Below are 20,914 nucleotides of genomic sequence, written 5' to 3' on the forward strand. Positions count from 1 at the left end.
CAGAGATCCCAGATACTCGAGTCTCTGCTGTTTTATTAGTGCTTTGTCCCATTCAGATTTAACTGTTTACTTGTATTTTCATTGCAAGAACAGCAAATAGAAAGATTTGAAGTATTTATTATAAGACTAAATCAAGACAAAAACCCCAACCAAATCAGGACAAGTGAGAAAGCAGCATTAAGTCTGAGATATTTGGTGAAGAATTAGCGTGCATTCACATCGGTCCTGGTTTTGTCCTGATCTAGACTTGGTTAGGTCCTGTTCTAGTCTTGGTTTAGCCCTGGTCTAGTTCCAGCTTTAGTCCCAATGTCCCAAGAGTGAACGTGCCCTTAAAAGTCCACTTAAAACTGAACAAACCCAACTATTAACCAGTACTACCCTACCATTATTTCTCATGTTAATCTGTGTATGTGCTTATGTTTTTGGAGCAGATGAATCAAGTCTTTTTGTTTCTCTGTCAGGTGCGTTCTTCGTGCCGTACGTGATCTTCTTCATCTGCTGCGGCATCCCTGTCTTCTTCCTGGAAACGGCCCTGGGACAGTTCACCAGCGAAGGAGGCATCACTTGCTGGATGAAGGTCTGCCCTCTGTTTGAAGGTACGAACCAGAGTTATAAAAACCTTCTGAACAAATAAAAGATCCTTACATTTTTCAAACTTCACGTGTGTTTCAGGTATTGGATATGCGACGCAGGTGATCGAGGCCTACCTAAATGTGTATTACATTGTGATTTTGGCGTGGGCTATTTTCTACCTCTTCCAGTGCTTCACAACTGAGCTGCCCTGGGCCGGCTGTGGTCACTACTGGAACACAGGTTGGCATACCCTGTTGCCGTGGCGATAAATAACAACATCTTTGCAAAAATTCAATGTGCGCTACTTAACATTTCCGGTGGCATGTTGCGCTTCTTGCTTATCTCCATGTAAACGTTATTTCTTTGTCTGAAATGCCCCACATTATGACATTAAACATATGTATTTAGATTTTATTTCTGTTTTAATTGCTCAAAAGTACAGTAGTAAACATAAATTCTTACTTACTTACTCCAGAAAACTGTAAAGTCTCCAGAAGGTTGTGGATCCTCCAAATGTTGTTATAGCTTCACTAACAGATACAACTCTGCTTGGAAGTGTCACTGTTACAATATCAATTCTGTTCTTGCCGGTAGAATACTGTGTGGACTACTACGGAGAAAACGCCACCAATATCACCAACCCCAACGCCAGCTCCCCAGTCATCGAGTTCTGGGAGTGAGTACAACTTTTACACTTTGTACCTGATTAGAAGCATTTTATTATGACACTAAAAAAAACATACCCGAGACAAAGTGTGTGCGTTGTTGTAGAGTGATGTTTTCAGTCTCTAAACGAATTTTACTTTGACCTCATTGTCTTTTCTCCGCCCCAGCTTGATCTAAAAATGTGTGCAGATGAACTAAAATCGAACAACATATTTCCAAATCAATGCTTCCTCTGCCTTGACTGTGCAGATTAGCAACTTTGACTCTAACTCCCATTAATTTTAGCTGGATATAAATGACTTTGTCCTTAATGTGTCTCTCTATCTTTTTACTGGAAAAAAGTCCTGGTGGTACAATATTTGCTTTAGACCAGGGGTGTCCAAACTTTTCTCATTAAGGGCCACATATAAAAACTCTGATAAAGCTGAGGGCCGATTGAGAACCATAGACTGGTCACCAATACAGTGAATACTTCAAATCTGTGTTATTATTACAAGTTAGACTGAACCACTAGACCTTTATTCATGCTTACATCCTCAATGGGGCACATTAAATATTTGATACGGCCTTGTTAAAGTAGATTTTCAGAAATGTACAGTAAAAAGTACTGTTTGAGGTAATATGGGCCAATTCACCTGGAAGCTTGAGGACCAAGAAAAATGTATCTGAGGGCCACAGTTTGGACATGCCTGCTTTAGATCATATATTCATACATACAGGAATGACCTAAAAGACCTTACACAGTCCCAAAATCTTGGATAATCCAAGTATTTAAGGGTTATTAGTAGCCGCCATTTTGAGGTTAAGAGATTGTAATTGTCGAAACTGTCAAAAATGCCATCAATACTTTTCACTTACAACATATTGACTTTTGCTATTCATTAAACATGCATAATTCTCCAGCTCTGATACACTTAGCTTGTCTATGTATGCTTGTCTCTGGCCTGTTTGTTCCAGTGAAGTGTCAAATTGCCCCAGCTTGAATCCAGTCCGCATTTATTATAATCAAAGTCTTCATTTGTGAGCGCTGATGGCTTATTAGTGCGGGCCAGTGCCAAACGCTGTTCTGTAAAACGTGCGGGGCAGCCTCGTAGTCTCGCCCTGACCCCCCGACCGCTACACTCTAAACACTCTTTCAGACGAGAGTGTACGAGTCGGGGGGACAGCTGTCGCCCAGTGAGGAGCACTTCCTCTAGAGGCACAATACTGGCTCATGTACCATCTATGATCTCACTACCACCACACAGGCTGTACTACACCAAACACACCAAGATGCTTTATTTAGACGTTGGCCAGGGATGAGTGACCTTGCTGAGTATTAGTTAACCTTTCCAATTCACGTTTTGGCAGTGAAGAGTACTGTAAACAACCGGTGCTGATTTGGCAAGAAAACTGTAATGGAATTTTTTTAATGAATCATACATACCGTATTTTCTGGACTATAAGTCAAATTTTTTTCATAGTTTGTCCAGGGGTGCGACTTATGTGTGAAATTATTAAAATATATAATTTCACGTCTTCATTATTGTCACACTGACAAGTGCACGAGGGCGCTCTAGACTTGTGTACAGGTATGGCCACGGCTACTCCTGGAGCAGGGGAGTTATTAAGAAGCGACACCGAGGATGAAGAATTCAATGGATTTAGTGATTTGGAGTGAGATTGAGAGTAAACTTGTTAGCTTGTTTTTTTATGCTTCAGTTATCTGACTGTTAATATCTTACGTAAACAGACCAGACACGTGTTCAGTTCTGTCTATGCTTCATGTGGCTGAATAAATATAAATGTGTTATGTTAGCGTGCTGTACTGATATTCAGCCTGTTCGTTTTTATTGTTATTATTATAATTTGCCTCTAGAGATAAAATGTCTGTTCTTGGTCTCGGATTTTGTAAAATAAATTTCTTATAGTCCAGTGAGCCTTACATATGTTGTTTCTTCATTATTATGCATGTTTTGGCTGGTGCGACTTATACTCCAGATCGATGTATAGTCCGGAAAATACAGTATATTTTTGTTTGTGCTAGATTTAGTTTCCATTGCATTAAAGGTACACTATGTAACTTTTTTTGTGGATAGTCCGTTCCCTGCTTGTCTCCATGGAGATGTCAGAGCTTTGCTTGGAATGTTCCGCAGTATGGCATTTACCTTTTGCATCATGCATACAAGTACAGTATTGCTAAAGAAATAACTTGAAATCATGTACTGTTGCAGTGAGTCAGGTGGCCCTTCCACAGATCTGGCCTCATTTCTTCAGAGGCAGCCGAACTGTCGAGGAGTTGCTATGACGTTATTGGTGTATTTAACATAAAAATTACAACATTAATAGTGATAAAACATTTATTTAAGAACAGATGCTGTGATGTCCTGTTAATGTCCCTGTGCTCGGTCTGAAGGTTCTACACTTCACACAGCAGATTCTTTGTGGTTTCTTCTGATCTATTGTTTCACCAGCTCCAAGCAGCGATACCTCCACTAATATCAAAGCCGGGGAGGAAATTAGGTTTTTGGCGCACACACCTGTGAGAAAGAACGTTTTTTTGAATGTAAAAAAGACACAGCTTTTTCTGATTTTACATTTTGTCCATTGTAAACTTCAGTATTGATCTAAACATCTCAGTAATAGAAACAGGTCCATTGACTTCCTGTTCAAAACTGCAGAATTTTACCTTATCCAACAAAACTGATGCCAACTTGTGGATCCTAGCGTTGCAGATGCATTTTTATCCATCTGTCCCAGGGCAGTTGTGGCTACAGAAGTTCAGTTTATCACCATCAAGAGTGTAGAGTAAATAGATCATGTAAAGTGACTTAGACTCGTGCTACATATGTTAAGATGTTTACTTGATGCTCAGTGAGGATGATGAACTAATATGGCCTCCTGATTGTCTCCATGTAGTTCTATTTCTCTGCTAAAATGTTCCACAGTATGGCATTAAATATATTCTTTTTCAAATACAAGTGTTTTTAAAATATCCTGAAAAACATGCATTCTCATATGAGCTTTAACCTGTTGACCCGGTGACGTCACCTCCTTGTCTCCATGGAGCTTAATGCCATACTGTGAAATACTCCATTGACATCGCCATGGAGCCTGCAGCAGACCCTCGACCAGATATGTTACATAGTTCACCTTAGACTCAAGTCCATTATGGATAAAAAAAATCTAAATACTTGAGCAATATTTGTTTAAGGAGACCAAATAAATGTGTTAGAAATAGTGCTGGTCTCTCTCCTAACTCTGTGCGCTGTGTGCTGTAGGCGGAGAGTGTTGAAGATCTCAGATGGCATCGAGCACATGGGCGGAGTGCGCTGGGAGCTGGCCATGTGTCTGGCTCTGGCTTGGTTCATCTGCTACTTCTGCATCTGGAAGGGTCCCAAGTCCACCGGAAAGGTACGCTCTAGAGAGGGAGGAGGGGGGAATCTGAGGTTTGGCTGTGGAGGAGCTATCATTTTGTCCTTTATAAAACTTCATCCATTTTATCGACCCAACACCTGACCCACACTGGTATACAATAACTGATCCTCTGTGATTTCTCTGGATTTCAGATCAATTCAATGCTTCCACTGGGTTCACTGTGCAGACCAGCAACTTTGACTCTAACTCCCATTCATTTAAGATGGTTATAAATGACTTTGTCCTTAATGCGTTAGCAGAAGCAGGTACAATATTTGCTTTTAATCATATTTTCAGTTTCACACATACACAAATGACCTAAAATACTCCAAATAGTTCAAAAATTCTGTATAATACAAATATTCATGGGTTATTCATAGGTGCCATTTTGAGGACTTTTGCTCAATTAAGAGATTCTAATTGTTAATCACTTGCAAACCAACGTCCTGTCCTAAACTTGTAATAGTTAAAGACCAAAGCGAGTCTCCAATATCTGTCCCTACTTTATATTTCATGTTCTTCCCACTGTCAGTGTTGTCTGGCAGCCGCTCTGAGCACCGCCACAAACTCCACGGACTTTGGTCTTATTCAGTACACAACGAGAGCGAGAGGGTGAAGAGAGTTAGAGAGTGGAGGGCAGGGGGAGGAGAGAGAGAGGGAGAGTCTAAATGAATGGCCCCCCAGTTGTACATGACAGTGACAAAACAACTGATGCCTATATTTCTTTGAAGTGTCCTTTGTAAAATGGTGGGAGAAAGCTTCTTCATGGCTCCGATTTAAGATTGATTCGTGTATTCAGTAAAGGAAAGACGCGCGATCATGAGGCGCATGCAGAGTATCTCATCCCTCCTTCTCTCTCCCCCTCACCCTTTCTCTCCCTCTCCCTCTCTCTCTCTCGCTCCCTCTGTCTTTGAGAATGAAGCCAGCAAAGCCCTTTCAGTTTCACTAAGCTGTTTGCTTGGTTGGCCCCTGTTTCGCAGCCTTTCTCACATTGAGGCTCTCTTGGGTGAAATTTACGGTGAGGCAGGGGCCGCGTTTGACCAGTAAATTTGTGCCGGCTTAAATGTTTGCCCGCGGTGAGCTGGAAGTGAGCACACCGCTTCATGGAGGGAATGAATATTGGGCTGTGTATCTTCTCAATGGGGAGGAGGGTTTTGAAGATGTAATCAGTGTGGTTGACAAATTATACTGGGGCATGACTATAATCACTGCGGCGAACAGCGTATTTGAGATATTTTCATTTAAATAGAAAAAGAATTACTTATAAATTGACCGTAGATTCAAACATGTCTGAAATGTGAAAAGTGTGAGTTTATATATAGTTAATTGGTGCGATGTGTGAGCTTTGGAAATTAAACTAAACTGTTTGATTGGGACATGCGGCTATGGTCCCTATCCAAATCACGTATGCATTTATACAACATATTTGGAGTTCATGTTTGCATAAAAACCTGTGTTAGGATGGATGTATTGCAATTGAAGAAACATACAATTAAATAAATGAGCCATATCTTTAAAACAAACTAATGTATTGAACTAAATGAATTCAATAAAAGCCAAGTTTACAGATAAAATTGTCTAAATAACACAATAGCAATAGCACAAAGTCAGTTCTGAATGCATTAGTTCATTTGTAGCCACAGCTGCCCTGGGGTAGACTGACAGAGGCTGCCAATCTGCACCATTGGACTTAACCCTTCAAACTACCACCAGTCACTCATTCATTTCCACTATAGAGATGCAGTATACACCACTGTGTGAATAATCCCCCTGATAACAGCTCTAAATGTGTAGCGTGTAACATGTGCTGTACAATAGTCGTAGTATGTGGGGGTCTGTGTTGTGAATGGACTGGTGTGTGGGCTTCTGCACATTTTCCCACAGTGTACCCCTCTCCTCTGGGACATCCTGTAGACACACAGCGCCCCTCTTTTCTCCTCTCACTCCTGCGCTGGCTCTGCTCCGTTCTTTCTGTCCTCAATTGGACTTTGACTGCGTGCCAGTGAGCAAGGCATGTATGTTACCGCCTCTGCCTTCCAAGGGGCTCGGGGTTTTGTTCTAAGAGTCTTGAGATGTTGCACACCGCTCCCTAAACTCCAATGTCCCAAAAAAAGAAAGTTGGGGTTGGTCAGTGGTAACTCCTGATTCTGAATGTGTCTTAGTAGTACTTTCAGTCAGCACTGGATGATACAAGCAGTATTTTAGTTTTGATCCATTACTGAAAGCATGATTTTTTGTTTCATTACTTTACTCTTAAATCTTGTGTTGAATACTGTGTGTATCAAACATTGAGGTGAACTTGTCTCTCAGTAAGAATGCTACACATACTTATTTTAAGATGTCTTCACTGACACCTGTTACTTTTGTTTTGCGACGAGAAACCTCTGTAAGCGTTCTTTTCAGTGACATATTCTACCTTCTGCCAATAGTTAACGGTCTACACATTTTTGACCTTGTACAGGCAATCTGTAAACTTAGTAGTTGTACTTAAAGGACCAGCCTTCTATAGATAGTACCTTTCTCAGAGTATAAGTACTGGAGGCTCCTTTGCAGTGTAACTCACGCGCATCTGCCTGTCATTCATCTCATGAGATTAACTTCTTCTATCTCTCTACCTGGTCTGCGATCACTTCCATCACAATTACAAATACTTTGAAATGTTAGGGCTATTACGGTATGTGAACTCCACCAAAGTATTTAAAATCAGTGACCAGATACTCATCGCTTTTGTTCCTGAATGGACAAAATGAAAGGAATGGTTGTTTCTATATACAATAATATGAGCATAGAAGCCCAAAAATATTGCATTTACGTGTATTCATCAAAAGTAGTATCACCAAACCCAGTCCACCTTTGAATGTCCTGACTTCACTGCAAAACATGTTCAGTGAGTGACGTATGTAGGTATGCTTGATGTTGTATTTCATCCCTCCTGACCAACAGAGGGCGGAATTGAAATGATACTGCTACTAATGCTACTAACAATCCCGTGCACAAAACCCCATGTTTAAACTGTTGCTTTATGACCTTACTCCAAATTAGCACGTACAATAAAAAGCATACACATATCTGAAGTCTTTGCCCACCACTTAAATCGTGTAATGTCCCTGTGTTTATCCAGCTGTTGGTGTCCAGCGTAGACTTGTATATTGCCCTGAGAGTGGACTGTCTAAACAAACTTGTGGTTGGTGCAGGTGGTGTATGTGACAGCCACGTTCCCCTATGTGATGCTGCTGGTACTTCTGATCAGAGGAGTGACGCTGCCGGGAGCCTTCGATGGAATCAAGTTCTACCTCTACCCCGACATCTCCCGCCTGTCCGACCCGCAGGTACCACACCGCAGAGACACGCACACGTCAACTGGTTATACTGTTTAAACGGTTATTTTCTGATCTATGTTATAATGTTGTTTCCTCATCAAAAAATATACCCAGTTGCGTTTTGTTTCATTCGCACATGTTTAATACACAAACCCTGCACATTTAGACTCTTGAGTTCTTCTCTCAAACAAGAAACGCTCTGTTCCACCTTGTGATGTCATCATGTGGTAATACAGGAAGTGCTCCACTGTGTTTTTAACTCCACACACCTTCACTAGAATCATTTGGATAATTTGAGCCATGGAATTTCCAATCTCTACTAAACAAAAGGTAAAAGGAGCTGTTAATTTGAAAACTACCACTTCATGACATCACAAAGTGGAACGGAGCATTTTGAGCTTTGGAGATGTAACAGACTAATAATAAAGATTTACTCAGTCATGTGTGAATGAAACAAAACACAACTCTGGGTATGTTTTTGAGGAGGTAACAGCATTACAACGTGGCTCAAGAGTCAATTTTGCTTAACATATGACTTTTAATGAATTGGGTATAATTGAACCATAGTACTGCATTTAATTGTACGACATTTGGTGGGATACTGGACACATAAGATGACAGGCAAATAGCAGTAAAATAACCACTGCACTGGTCAAACATAAAGGTGGTCGCTTGTCTCCATGGAGCTGTTATTGCTTTGCCTGGGATGCTCCACAGTACGGCATTCAGCACATCCACGTAGCCTTTATTCTATCACTGGACACAGATTAAGGATATGTTTATTGCCATACTGTGGAACATTCTATGCAAATCTATGACGTCTCTATGGACACAAGTAGGTGGTGGACGCTGCACCAAAAGGTTACTGTACATAATGCACCTTTAAGCAAATCTGCATGTTGTTAATGGCAACGGGACCCTGATTTCTGACCTCCTGCGTTTGGGTTGAGTTTCTGATGCTCCGTCTGCCGCTTTTATCTGAGACTGGTATGGGCCTAAGCTGAAGTTGGAGTGTAAGGAACATTAGTTTTGGCTTTGTCCCAGTATCTCAAATCTAAGTAATCAGTCACTATTTCTTGTTTGATTTACACCATATAGAAAAGTAGCAGTAAAGTCATGGACAGGTGTGAAAATGCGCCTTTTTATCAAGTAGACACAAATGAGGCCATCTTTGTCATAACAAATTGGTTCATTTGTGAAAACATCCAACATCCTGGGTCTGTCCGCAGCAGATGCGTGACCTTTGACCTCCTCACACATTTCACCCCTGTACACAGCTGAAGAAAGAGAGTTACATGGGAAAGTGTCCCCTCAAAGAAGTCTGTACGGGATTTGGCTGTTTTAAGCTGAAAATGTTACAAAAGAGACATTTACACACAATAAGACCTTAACAACAAACAAGAGATTTTATAAATATTTCACTTAACCGGCTCCTGCTTGTCTCTATGGTGATGTTATTCCCATTCCTATTGCCAGAAAACTTTCATTCTGTGCTTCAAAACACCCCATAATGTGCTATAATTTGCCAACATATATAAGCATTTGACCATCAGTATTTGTGTAACTTGTGGTATGATTCATTACATCGTATACGGTTGATCGACAGAAGAAACTGAAATAGCTTCGTCATTGCCCAAAAAGTCCCTGACAAAAAACCTGTATGACATCTTGTATCAGTTAATATAATCAGTCTTAGCCCAAAGCTTTTAGTAGATTGAATTCAAATAAACGAAATGAAAAAGTCCTATTCTCTGTTATGATTGATTCAGGTTTGCGTCTGGAGCAGAGCAGGTGGTTCCAGGGCTCACAGGGGCACAAAGTTTAAAAAGAGGATATGTTTCTAAGGCTATCGCAGGTGCAGAATTTCCATAATAATATCAGACTGTATAACTCACAAGGACTCGCTCAAAAACTCCTTGACCTCATCTCCAAAAGGCAGACTGTCTCCAGGCAACAGGCGATTGGTTTTGTAACAAGCACACATGATGACAGTGAAGACACTCAAAGAATTATGTAAGATAGATGTGTTTTTTTTTCTTGTAGCTTGGTATAGATAAACCCCAGAGCCATCAGTTAAAGGATAAATGAGTTGTTCCTTATATTGAAGGCACTGTACCTGATTTTTGCTGTTCTAACAATGTGGAAAAACAGAATGTGTTGAGTTTGCTACTTAAAATACTTAAATTAATAGTTAAAATGGTGTCTTATTTCTGTTTTATTAAATTATTATGTGCTCTAATTGCAGTGGTGGAAGTTAACAAAGTAAAAGTAGTAAGGAACTGTGCTTAAGTATACATTTTAGGTATCTATACTTTACTTAAGTAGTTGCATTTACTTCACTACATTTGAGAGCAGGTATCTGTACTTTCTACGTCAGTATAATTTTTACCTGGTCTGAAAAGTAAAAGTATTTTTTTATTATTGTTTGAGACCTGCTGAAAAGGCTGAGGGCTTATTTTTAACACATTTATAATTTAAGCAAACACAAATATACAAGAAAAAAAAAAACAGCGAGGAAAAATTCAGCACAAATCTTTATCAAAATCACCATATTTGAAGCCTTAAAAGACCTCAAAATCCACACAAAATACTTTCACTTTTTACTCTTTAAGTACATTTTGAAACACAACACATACTTAAATACTTTTACTTTTAGATTATTACATATTTATACTTTTACTTGAGTATTTCTTGCTGCAGTATCTGTATTTTTACTTAAATAACACACTTAAGTACTTCTTCCACCACTTCCTAATTGTTATTGCAGTTAATAATGTGTTCATAAGTGCTTATATGGTCGCACAGTCCAACTGGAACCAATCTTTCCTTTCTATGTTTTCTGAATTTTCACTGGTGAGGATCTGTTGGCACCTTTCTTGGCAGTGAGACAGGATCTAACATTGTGTGAATGTGATAATAAGGACAGCTCCATGTGGTTCTAACAGGTGGCATAATCGTGTACTATATAATGTTGCGTAATATGCTTGTTGTGAACGCGGGGTGTGAGGTTTGACAGATATACAAGAAGGTTACGCTGTTCGGTTGTGATATAGTTCATGTTCCCAGCTCCCACAGTCCTTGGGCAAGACACTTAACGCACCCCAGTGTCTGCGTACACTGGTGCATGAATGTGTGCCTGAGTGGGTGAGTAGTTCCTTGATGTAAAGTGCTGTGAGTGACTTCAAGGTGGAAAAGCTCTGTATAAAAACGTGACCATTTACCAAAAAGATAAGAAGATTGTGATGTTTGAGGATGATTGGAGAAACAGTTAGTGAAACAATAGTGATACTGCTATGTTTGGTGCAATTCTAGTCTTTACCACTTTGCTACTTGTTCTTGTTCAGATACGTGCTGCTGCCTGCATCTAATTACAAATCATTTTATTGTCCAATAGTCAGTGTGCAAGTTGTTGTTACCTTTACCGTCAAAGCAAAACTGCACTGGTCTCTGAGAGTTGTCAAAAGCACTTAAAAACTCATCATTATGAATAATTAGGATACTCAGAATGCATAAGGTAAATGAAGACTAACTTTGAACCACTCCGTTTAAAATGAACTAAATGTTTTGTTTATGTTTTTAAGACATGTACAGTGTTTTTAACTTTGAACATTGCTGCATTCGACTAAGTTTAATCTCATTTAGCTGTCATCTACAGTATGGATTTTGACCAAGCTCTGTGCATTTAGTTACACAAAAATATCTTGTGTGGCCTGTTTGACACATAGGCGTAGTAGTTAGAACTCCACCCTTACAGCGAGAAGGTTGTGGGTTCGATTCCCAGGTCAGGCGGTGCCTTCCAGTGCGATCTTTGCATGCTTTCTCTATGTCTGTTTAAGTTCTTACAGGTTGCTAAAAACCTCGCTGCCTTGTAAAACGGATTATGAGTTTCGTATGACTTTCCTTACACAAAAATATAATTAAAATCACAAATTGATATTTTATTTCTGCAAACCTGTTACACAATTTTGTTTTGCTTTTCCATATTGAGAAGGAAGTATAGCTTGTTTTGTATTGCTATTCTGTGCAGCACTTTATAAGCTTTTTTTAAAATAAAGTGCGCTAAACAGATAAACTTGGATTGGCTTGGATATCTCTACATTTCGGCCGTAGTGGTGAGAAAGTCCTTGTCGATAGAGACACTGGTGAACTGGAGGTGATAAAACTGCTGTTTGTGGAGGAAGGCATTACTCCTGACACTGGTGTTAAATGGACTTCCTTTGGGACAATCGGAGCTCTGTTCTGCACCCGTCCCCCTCTGCACTGTCCCATAAGTTTAGTGGGCGCCCGCTCTGTCCCACCGCTCCACACTGCCCCCTGTGGTCATCACTCAACAGGACTGTATTTACTCTGTGCACCAGTGTGAGGAATCAGGGGAGCATGTCTTTACACTCTATTACGTAATGCTTTCAACGAGACAAAGGCCAATTGGAAACTGTACATCTGCTCGCATAAAACAGCCCGTGAAGAAGATTGAAATATTGTCAAGCATTTATATAGAGCCAAAATGTTTAATGTTACCTTTATATGATGTTTTTCTACCTCTCTTTACTCGTTCATCGCTCTTTTCCACATTGTTAATATCCAGGCGCATTCATTTTGAACCGCAGATGTTCCCAGCGTATAGTAGCACTGCATTAGCCACATGCAGCATAATTACGCTATTTTCTGATCTATGTTATAATGTTTCCTTGCCACAAACATATCTATATTTGTGCTTTGTTCACACATTCACACGTTTACCATAAAAACCCTGTATATTTAGGCGGAAAACTCTGTTCCACCTATCTGTTAACATGAACACTGCCACTTCATGACATCACAAAGTGGATCAGAGCATTTTGAGCTTTGGAGATGTAAGAGAGGGTTACTCAAATATGTGTGACTGAAACAAAACACAACTGCGAGTATGTTTTTGATCAGGTAACGACATTATGACATCACTAAAAGCTCACAAGAGTCACTTTTTATGTAATATCGGACCTTTAAGTAATTATTCAACGTTTATGGGGAAAATACAAAAATAAAAAAGTGCCTGTGTCAGTAAGATGGCGGACATAGGTGGGGTGGGTCGCATGAATTGATTGGTTGAGGACGGAGTCAATCAACAGATGCAGCAGAGTCTGGAGAGTAGAATAAAAGACTGTTATGCTATGTGGCCGGCGAATGTATATGTCAGCACTACAAATGGAATGGCAGTACTTTTTTGTACACGCTGGTCACCCTTCTAAAGTCGAGTAGTATGCGCACACTCCAGATCTTGATGGAGGTTGTTCAGTATGATGTTGAGTGTGTTTTGAGTTGATGGGGGAAATCGGAGTACCTTGAGAAAACCCACCCTGCTAGAACCTAACAGAACAGAACCAAACCCAGGCCCCATACAGCCTATGAACCTGGGACCTGTGAGGCGACAGGGCCAGCTGCTGTCACACAAGCCAGCAAAACTAGAGCTATAAAATTTACAATCGCTTGCGACTCCATCTTAGAACAGACAAGACAACAGAAGCGACAATAGCGTTAACATTAAAAGTAGCCAATGTCCTCTTGCTTTCTAAAGTTGCACCTCAGTCCCAACAAACATAACCAAACACAGAACAACAAAATGAGACCCAACATCAACAGTGATTTCTGTGGTTCTTGGTCCTTTAAGTTGTGCTCTGGACGGGCCTGCCCAGCTCAGCCGACCCCAAGGGAACATTAACCAACATTAGCAGAGAAAAGGCTCCTTCTTCCTGGGTAAAGTCCTGTGTTTTGGGGGTCACAGAAGTTACCCCGGTTACTGCAGTGGGAAGACAAGACCGTGCAGTTGTCCATTGTTTCTCGTGGGGAAATGAGATTAGTGCCTGAATGGTGATGTGAGAGAGTTTTCAAAGAGCCATGCTGCATTAAGGTTTGGGTCGGCCAGCTCCCCATGCAACCCCCGTGAGCGCTGGGGTCCGGCTATACTCTGCTTTACTACCAATTTAGACCTGTAACGTATGTTTACTGCAGTTAAATGGCCATATTGAGCTAAACTTTTTAACCATGTTGTGTTGTTGTTTGCTAATCGAAAAACATACCTGGAGTTTTGTTACATTCACATATATTTATTGTGAGGTAGTATCCTAAAGTACTTTTTTAATCTCTTAAGTCAGTGCTCTATTAGCTTCACAAAGTATATCTTGGTTGCGTACAGCTATTGTTTTAGCCTTATACAAACTTACGGCACTCTTATGATAAAGGCACACTATCGGACTTTTTTGGTCTCATCACCTGCTCGTGTCAGTGGAGATGCTTGGCCTGGAATGTTCCGCAGTATGGCATTAAACTTATCTATATTCATGGAGATAAACAGGTGGCACTTGCAGATACAGTGACAGGTCATGTCTTGAGAATGCAGGTTTTGAGAAGGTATTTTGACCAATAAACACACTAGAACATTCTGGGCGAAGCAATAACATCTCTATGGAGACCAGAAAAGTTACATACTGCACCTTTATATTCGTAAACAGAAACACAAATGCTAAGGTGTCTAATACACGAAGAGTTTTCTTGCGATTTGTTGAACCAGTACATTTAAATGCAACCACAGTGAATGCATGTCAGAGTGAATGGTTGTACTTCAAGTATGTACTTAGACACAAATTGGCTCATGTCTACAGTGTAGTCCATAGTAAATCCAAAATAACATCCTCCCCATGCAACCCAGTGCGAGCCCTGGGGTTTATATACTTGTCTACCCATACCTAGTTAGTAGTACATATGCAAACATCTATATTTGTGATAATCTTATATGCAAAATCAGCTGAATGACTTGGGTCTGAAAGTACACACACTGAATGAATGTGGGAGTGAAGAGCTGTCTGCCTGTTTTGTCTTTCGGGTTGGCAATTGTCCAAAGTGTATCCCACTTCAGGCCCAAAATAGCTGGGGTAAATTAAGTCCCAACTACAAATTAGAAAATGGCTATAAAGGTGCAATTAGTAACATTTCAGCGTGTCTTCTTGTGGACCGCAGTTGCTTTGTCTAGAATGATCCACAGTATGGCATTCAATGGATCAGTTAAGCATTTTATGTACCTGTGTTTAAAGGTCTTCACAGATTTGATTTGTAACTTGGCCTGGTAACATCCCCTGCTTGTCTCCATGGAAATAGATTTGTTTATTGCCATACTGTAGTACATAAATCAAAGTTGAAAAGTTACATAATACATAATGCACCTTTAATTTGTGTTTTTGCAAAGTGAATGTGAGCATGGCTAATTTACTGTTGCACCTGTATTCAGACACTCACTGAACTTGAGCCAGATTTTTCTATAGTCCAGCCCTCTCCCAAAACAAAGAGCGAACAGAAAACAGTTACCAAACAAGGAGCTCTACTTAATTTAATGGGATTCCTAGTGAAAGTCCTCCACTTTAACTGCACCTGATGCAAAGTAGTGCAACAAAATGTCTTAAAGAGATATTCACCAACATGTTTTCTTATTCATGTTTAGTCAAAAGGTGCTTTTGCATTACTCTGGAAAACGTGTGTATGTGTACAAGGCCCGTGGTTAAAGGTGTGCTAACTTCTGGTAGGGGGGTCAGCTTGTCTCCTTGGAGATAGATTAATTCTTTGAAACATTCTGCAATCTCCATGGAGACAAGCAGGTGGTGTTCTCTCCTCCAGAAAAATTACATAGTGCACCTTTAAAAAAGTACATTGTTGGTAAATGTTAATGGTCACATTTTTATATAGCGCTTTTCCTCAAAACACTTTACATCAAGGAACCACTCACTCATTCACACACACATTCATACACGAGGGTATGCAGACACTGGGGGAGAGGTGGGTTAAGTGTCTTGCCCAAGGAGCAGGATTAATCTGTGGGAGCTGGAATCACATCACCAACCCGTGGGCCCTTGGATCTCATCGCTCAACCAGGATTTGAATCACCAACCTTCGAATCAGTGGACAAACGCTCTACCAACTGTGCTACTTTTGCTGTCGCTGTTGAATTAATTAGTTTGTTTGACTAATTAAGGACTATGCCACATGTTAATACCAAATAATATGGAAAAATTATACCTTTTGGAACCACAGTAAAAGGTAAACATTGACATTTATGCATTATTTACAGTAAAAGAAACAAAAACAAACTGGTTCCATGACAAATGATTACTATGATTACTATTATCGCATCAGTTGAATTCCACAGTCTCCTCACTGTTCATCACAGCTCATACAATACTGCTTCCTCAGGTGTGGGTGGATGCTGGTACTCAGATCTTCTTCTCCTATGCCATCTGTTTGGGCTGTCTCACTGCTCTGGGGAGTTACAACGCGTACGACAACAACTGCTACAGGTAAGGCTCAAATCTGAAACAATTTGCCTGTATGTTATTGACTAAAATATACTATATCCTGAGGTGCACTGTATGAAACTTTATGGGTGTTATGGCAGTGCCTGGAATGTTCAATCATTACAGTATCTCTCTCCATGGCCATCAGACAGGTCAGATATATGGTGAGATAAGTTTGCTCACAGTGAGAATGCATGTTTTTCAAGGTACTTTTGACTAATAAAAATGTGCTATACAAATAAACTTGAATTGAATTGAATAACTTAAAGGTAGATATGTTAAATGTCCAGGGAAAGTATTAATTCATGGAGACACGCAGCTGGGAGAAAAGTTACATAATGCATCTTTACAATGATGGTCAAGATCTATAGCAGCCGACAGCATATCTTGCAGCTATAAACTAACCACTGATTCCTGTGTTTTCCTCAGGGACTGCATCATGCTGTGTTGTTTGAACAGTGGCACCAGTTTTGTAGCAGGTTTCGCCATCTTCTCTGTGCTCGGCTTCATGGCCTATGAACAGAACGTGCCCATAGAGGCTGTGGCCGAATCAGGTGAGACACAAGAGATTGAGGTAGAGTGGAGCTGTCTGTGTAATCCCTCAGTCGTACAGGTATGATCCATAGAAAAAGAAAAATTATGAACTGAAGAAGTGGCTTGGATGAGCAGCAAAACATCTTCACTCCTACAACTTTTATCCAGTGCACAGATTTGAATTTTTCTTTTGCTAGAGTGGGGCTGTGTACATTTTGTGCATAGTTTTATTCAACCATAGCTACAATTAATATGTTTTATTTATTTTTATTTATACAGAGAGACCCAATGAGAGCACTTAGACTCTCTTTTTCATGGCTGCCTTGTTCAAAATACAATACAAACAAAAAACAAACAAGACAAAGAAGTATATAGGTCTATATAAAAAATTTAAAACAGGTACAGGTGTGAGTATAAAAGTTCATTACCAAATTATTAAATTGCATTTGTGGCATCAAAGTATCCAGTTTTGCTTGTTCTTGAAATATACTTCATTTTTCTGAAGCAAAACAACCAAAAGCTCTTTTCTCCATCTCAGTTCTGGTGCGGCCAGTCCTTAGACTTATATAATCATGTGATCTTGTGTTAAATGTTCCCGTATCAGTGATTAAAAAGCAAGTGAGATATTCCAGCACTCTATGAAGCTGCTACACTGTTGAAATTACTCGAATAGATAGCCTTATTTTCTTTTGCTGGGAAATAGTTTTTAGTTAAGAAATTAAATGGGATTTATGAAGCCGGCAGAAGGATTATAAAGCCAGCTGACCTTGTGCGATGTTAAAGTGGGACAAAACTGAATACATTTTTTTTGCTATTACATTGTGTACATGCTGGTGTGTCGCTCCTCATTAGGATGTGGATGTGAGCGGAGTTTTGGTGTTTAATCTCACTTTAAATGCATACATTAATACCAACCATAGACTGTATAAAGAAGTCAGTATGACGTCAATCATAGCGTTCGGCTCCAGTCAAATGAAGCTCATAGAGGCTCGCGGTTATAGGAGCCAATTTGGAGCCGAGTTCCACATTTGGAGTTCCGACCGTGAGTATCATAGCAACTAAAGAGCCAATCCAGAGCAGAGCGAGGTTGTTGAAGGTAACGCCTCTTTCCACTCACTCCCTGTTAAACCAGTGGTGCGAGCAGGAGACCTCGGCGAAAGAAGGCTCCTGATTTGTCTGTTATTTATGTTCATATCTTGAATCATGGACAAAATAGCAAAATATAAACACCAGGATCATGTAGAGCAGGTTAATACGAACACAACCGTAATGACGAGGCTCACTGCTGCAGTTACAGAGGAGAGGAGGAGAGGAGTGACAATTTTTCCATGTAAAATGAATTGGAGCCAGAGCCGATGGAGCCGGAAGCGCACCCATGATCCCCATTTGGAACGCAGCGACTAGCACGTTAGCTCTGTTCATTTATATATACAGTCTATGATACCAACGACAGTCAATCACCAAATAAAGAAGATTATTGTTGGTTATGTAGTGTAGTGTAACGTAGTATAAGACCAGTTTGTATTTAAGTTGACCTGGCCCATCAGTCTGTGTATTGTTTGATAGTACAAATGGGTAAACCTTCATAGTTATATAACTCCAGTTTTCTTCACCTCCACTCACCGACCACCACTGCAATCTTTTATTTAAAACTATAAATGATTTAAAGAAAGAGGCAGAGCGAGAGACTGGGCTGTTTGTCTCCCAGTGAAGTGTGGAGAGGACAGGCTTAATACTTTCATCAAGTGAATTCAGAATCTCAGCCACTACTGCCACATTTGATTTGATAACATACTTAAAAATGCAAATGCAAAGTTATCAAGCAGTCCAAATTTATTTTAGTTTTAATAAATTTGCTCGAATAAATTTGTTTAGCCACATACAGTATACAGCAGGTACTAGATGTCGGTGTAATTCCTCAGTCGTCCAGGTAGGGTTCATCAAAAAACAAGGCAACGTTTTTTTTAAGTTAATACTAATACTTAATACTGAGTTAATACTTTTTGGCACTCATCCAAGTAGTGTCTTTAGTTCTGACACAGCTCTGGTGCACAGCTCTAATATTTAAAGGCCCATATGAGCTGTTTTTGATCTATGTTATAATGTTTCCTCATTAAAGGGAATAGAGGAGTTGTGTTTTGTTTTACTCACACTTATTTTAACAAACAAATCCATAGCATAGTATATTTAGGCTGAGTTCTTCTCTCAAACAAAAAACACTCTGTTTCACCTTGAGCTTTGGAGATGTTACAGACTAATAATAAAGTGTTACTCAAACATGTGTGAATGGAACAAAACACAACTCCAGGTCTGTATTTCAGGAGGCAACAATGTTCTCTCTTATGTCCTGTCTCAGATCTACATCAGAACTGAAGAAGCGACTCAACATTCTTTTGCTAAACATAGTACTAGAATATTATTGCTGCATTTGCCTTTAGTATTATGATCTAGAGAGAACATTTCATATGCAAATGCAAAGTCATACTACCAAACTTGTAATACTTTTATTTTGGTTAACCAGACAAAAGTCCTTCTGTAACACCTCTTCTCATGTTATTGTTTCAGGTCCGGGTCTGGCATTCATTGCGTACCCCAAAGCTGTGACCATGATGCCTCTGGCTCCACTCTGGGCCTGCCTCTTCTTCATGATGCTCATCTTCCTCGGTCTGGACAGTCAGGTCAGACAATTACAACAACTGCACAACATTTCTTTCTTTCTTTCTTTGCTAAGTTTTATACAAAATTAACTGAGATTAGTCATTTGACATTGACATTTTGTGGAGCATCTTGCAAATAGTTTTGATAATTATAAAAGTATGAAATGTGACAGTAACATATTTGACCGGTTCCCTCAGTCCGTCCAATAGTCTGAAAATACTCCAGTTAGTACCGATTTAGAAATGAATCACTGATTTCATAAGTACACCAAAATACTGTGAATTTCATTTTATTTTTATAGCTTGTCGTTACCTTTCCTGGGGCAGTTTCTCACACTTTAGACTCAAAGTGCTGTTTAGTACTTATTTAGTTTGGTTTCAATCAATCAAAATTATTGTATTTGTCCCCAAGGTTCAATTCAACTCAAGCACACTGAGCAGTAAAATATAATAATAATAATAGTCACTGAGTTCAAAGAGGAAGTGATTTTGGGCATGCTTTTGGCTCCAATTCACTTTCCAATGTAAAAAAAATGAATTCCGAATATGGAACTTGGCTCCAAATTCACCCCTATAGCGGCTAACCTTAACGTCCTTCATTTGACTGGAGTTGGACACTATGAATGACATCAGACTCACTTAGTCCACTTCTTTATACAGTCTATGGTCAGTGCAATGTGAGGAGAGTTGCAGCCCTCAGGACAAAAGTGTAGTTTAGTCCTTAGATTGCTTTAGTCCAGAACTAATTTGAGACTATCCAAAGATGGTATTTGTGGTGATATAGAATCTAATAGAACTTTATTATATTTGAGAGTTTTATAATGTATTTCATCCTTCCTTTTGTGTGTCAGTTCGTGTGCGTGGAGAGCTTGGTGACGGCTGTGGTGGACATGTACCCGGAGATGTTCAGGAGAGGAAACCGCAGAGAGGTCCTGATCTTGGGAATGTCCGTGGTCTCCTTCCTCATCGGTCTCATCATGTGTACAGAAGTAAGAACGCACCAGCAACACAGTTTATTATTAGTCCTGCCAAACAACACTGGGAATCTACACTGTAACATGTCACATTAATCAACACCTTCTGTTCTTTGTACCTGCTATTCCGCTGTCTCATCAGTAAATGTTCAAGTACAGCTTTTTAAGATTTAGTTAACTTTGGTGTCATTATCTTGTGTTGGGCTGTAAAATGTATTTTGGATCTCTAATGTTGTTACTTGTGTCGCATAACCTTTAGATGGACGTAGACGAGTTGGGTGAAGTGTCTTGTCTTGAGGCTAAAGCCTAAACCGATAATTTAGAAAAATAGAATACAGCAGCCTCAAATGTACTCTTTTTTATATTTTATTTTGATCTAAATGTGAAAAACAATGAAGCGCGATCCAATGTTTACAATGTATTTATGTGCTTAATGTTCTTGGTAGTTCCTAGTTCCTAAAAAGTGTTTTCCTTGG

General features: G+C 39.7%; 1 protein-coding gene across 1 annotated transcript in view; it reads left to right on the forward strand.

Moving 5' to 3' along the window:
* slc6a11b (solute carrier family 6 member 11b) overlaps positions 1 to 20,914 on the forward strand; it is a 35,353-nt gene that overhangs the window by 3,066 nt on the left and 11,373 nt on the right. The window contains exons 3-11 of the mRNA XM_033966115.2: positions 462 to 596; positions 673 to 813; positions 1,168 to 1,249; positions 4,500 to 4,632; positions 7,830 to 7,964; positions 16,173 to 16,276; positions 16,703 to 16,827; positions 19,373 to 19,485; positions 20,316 to 20,453. Of these exons, the coding sequence (XP_033822006.1) occupies positions 462 to 596; positions 673 to 813; positions 1,168 to 1,249; positions 4,500 to 4,632; positions 7,830 to 7,964; positions 16,173 to 16,276; positions 16,703 to 16,827; positions 19,373 to 19,485; positions 20,316 to 20,453 (1,106 nt within the window). The remainder of the gene's footprint in view (positions 1 to 461; positions 597 to 672; positions 814 to 1,167; positions 1,250 to 4,499; positions 4,633 to 7,829; positions 7,965 to 16,172; positions 16,277 to 16,702; positions 16,828 to 19,372; positions 19,486 to 20,315; positions 20,454 to 20,914) is intronic.

This window comes from Periophthalmus magnuspinnatus, chromosome 5, assembly GCF_009829125.3.
Source record: "Periophthalmus magnuspinnatus isolate fPerMag1 chromosome 5, fPerMag1.2.pri, whole genome shotgun sequence".
NCBI classification, from domain to species: domain Eukaryota; kingdom Metazoa; phylum Chordata; class Actinopteri; order Gobiiformes; family Gobiidae; genus Periophthalmus; species Periophthalmus magnuspinnatus.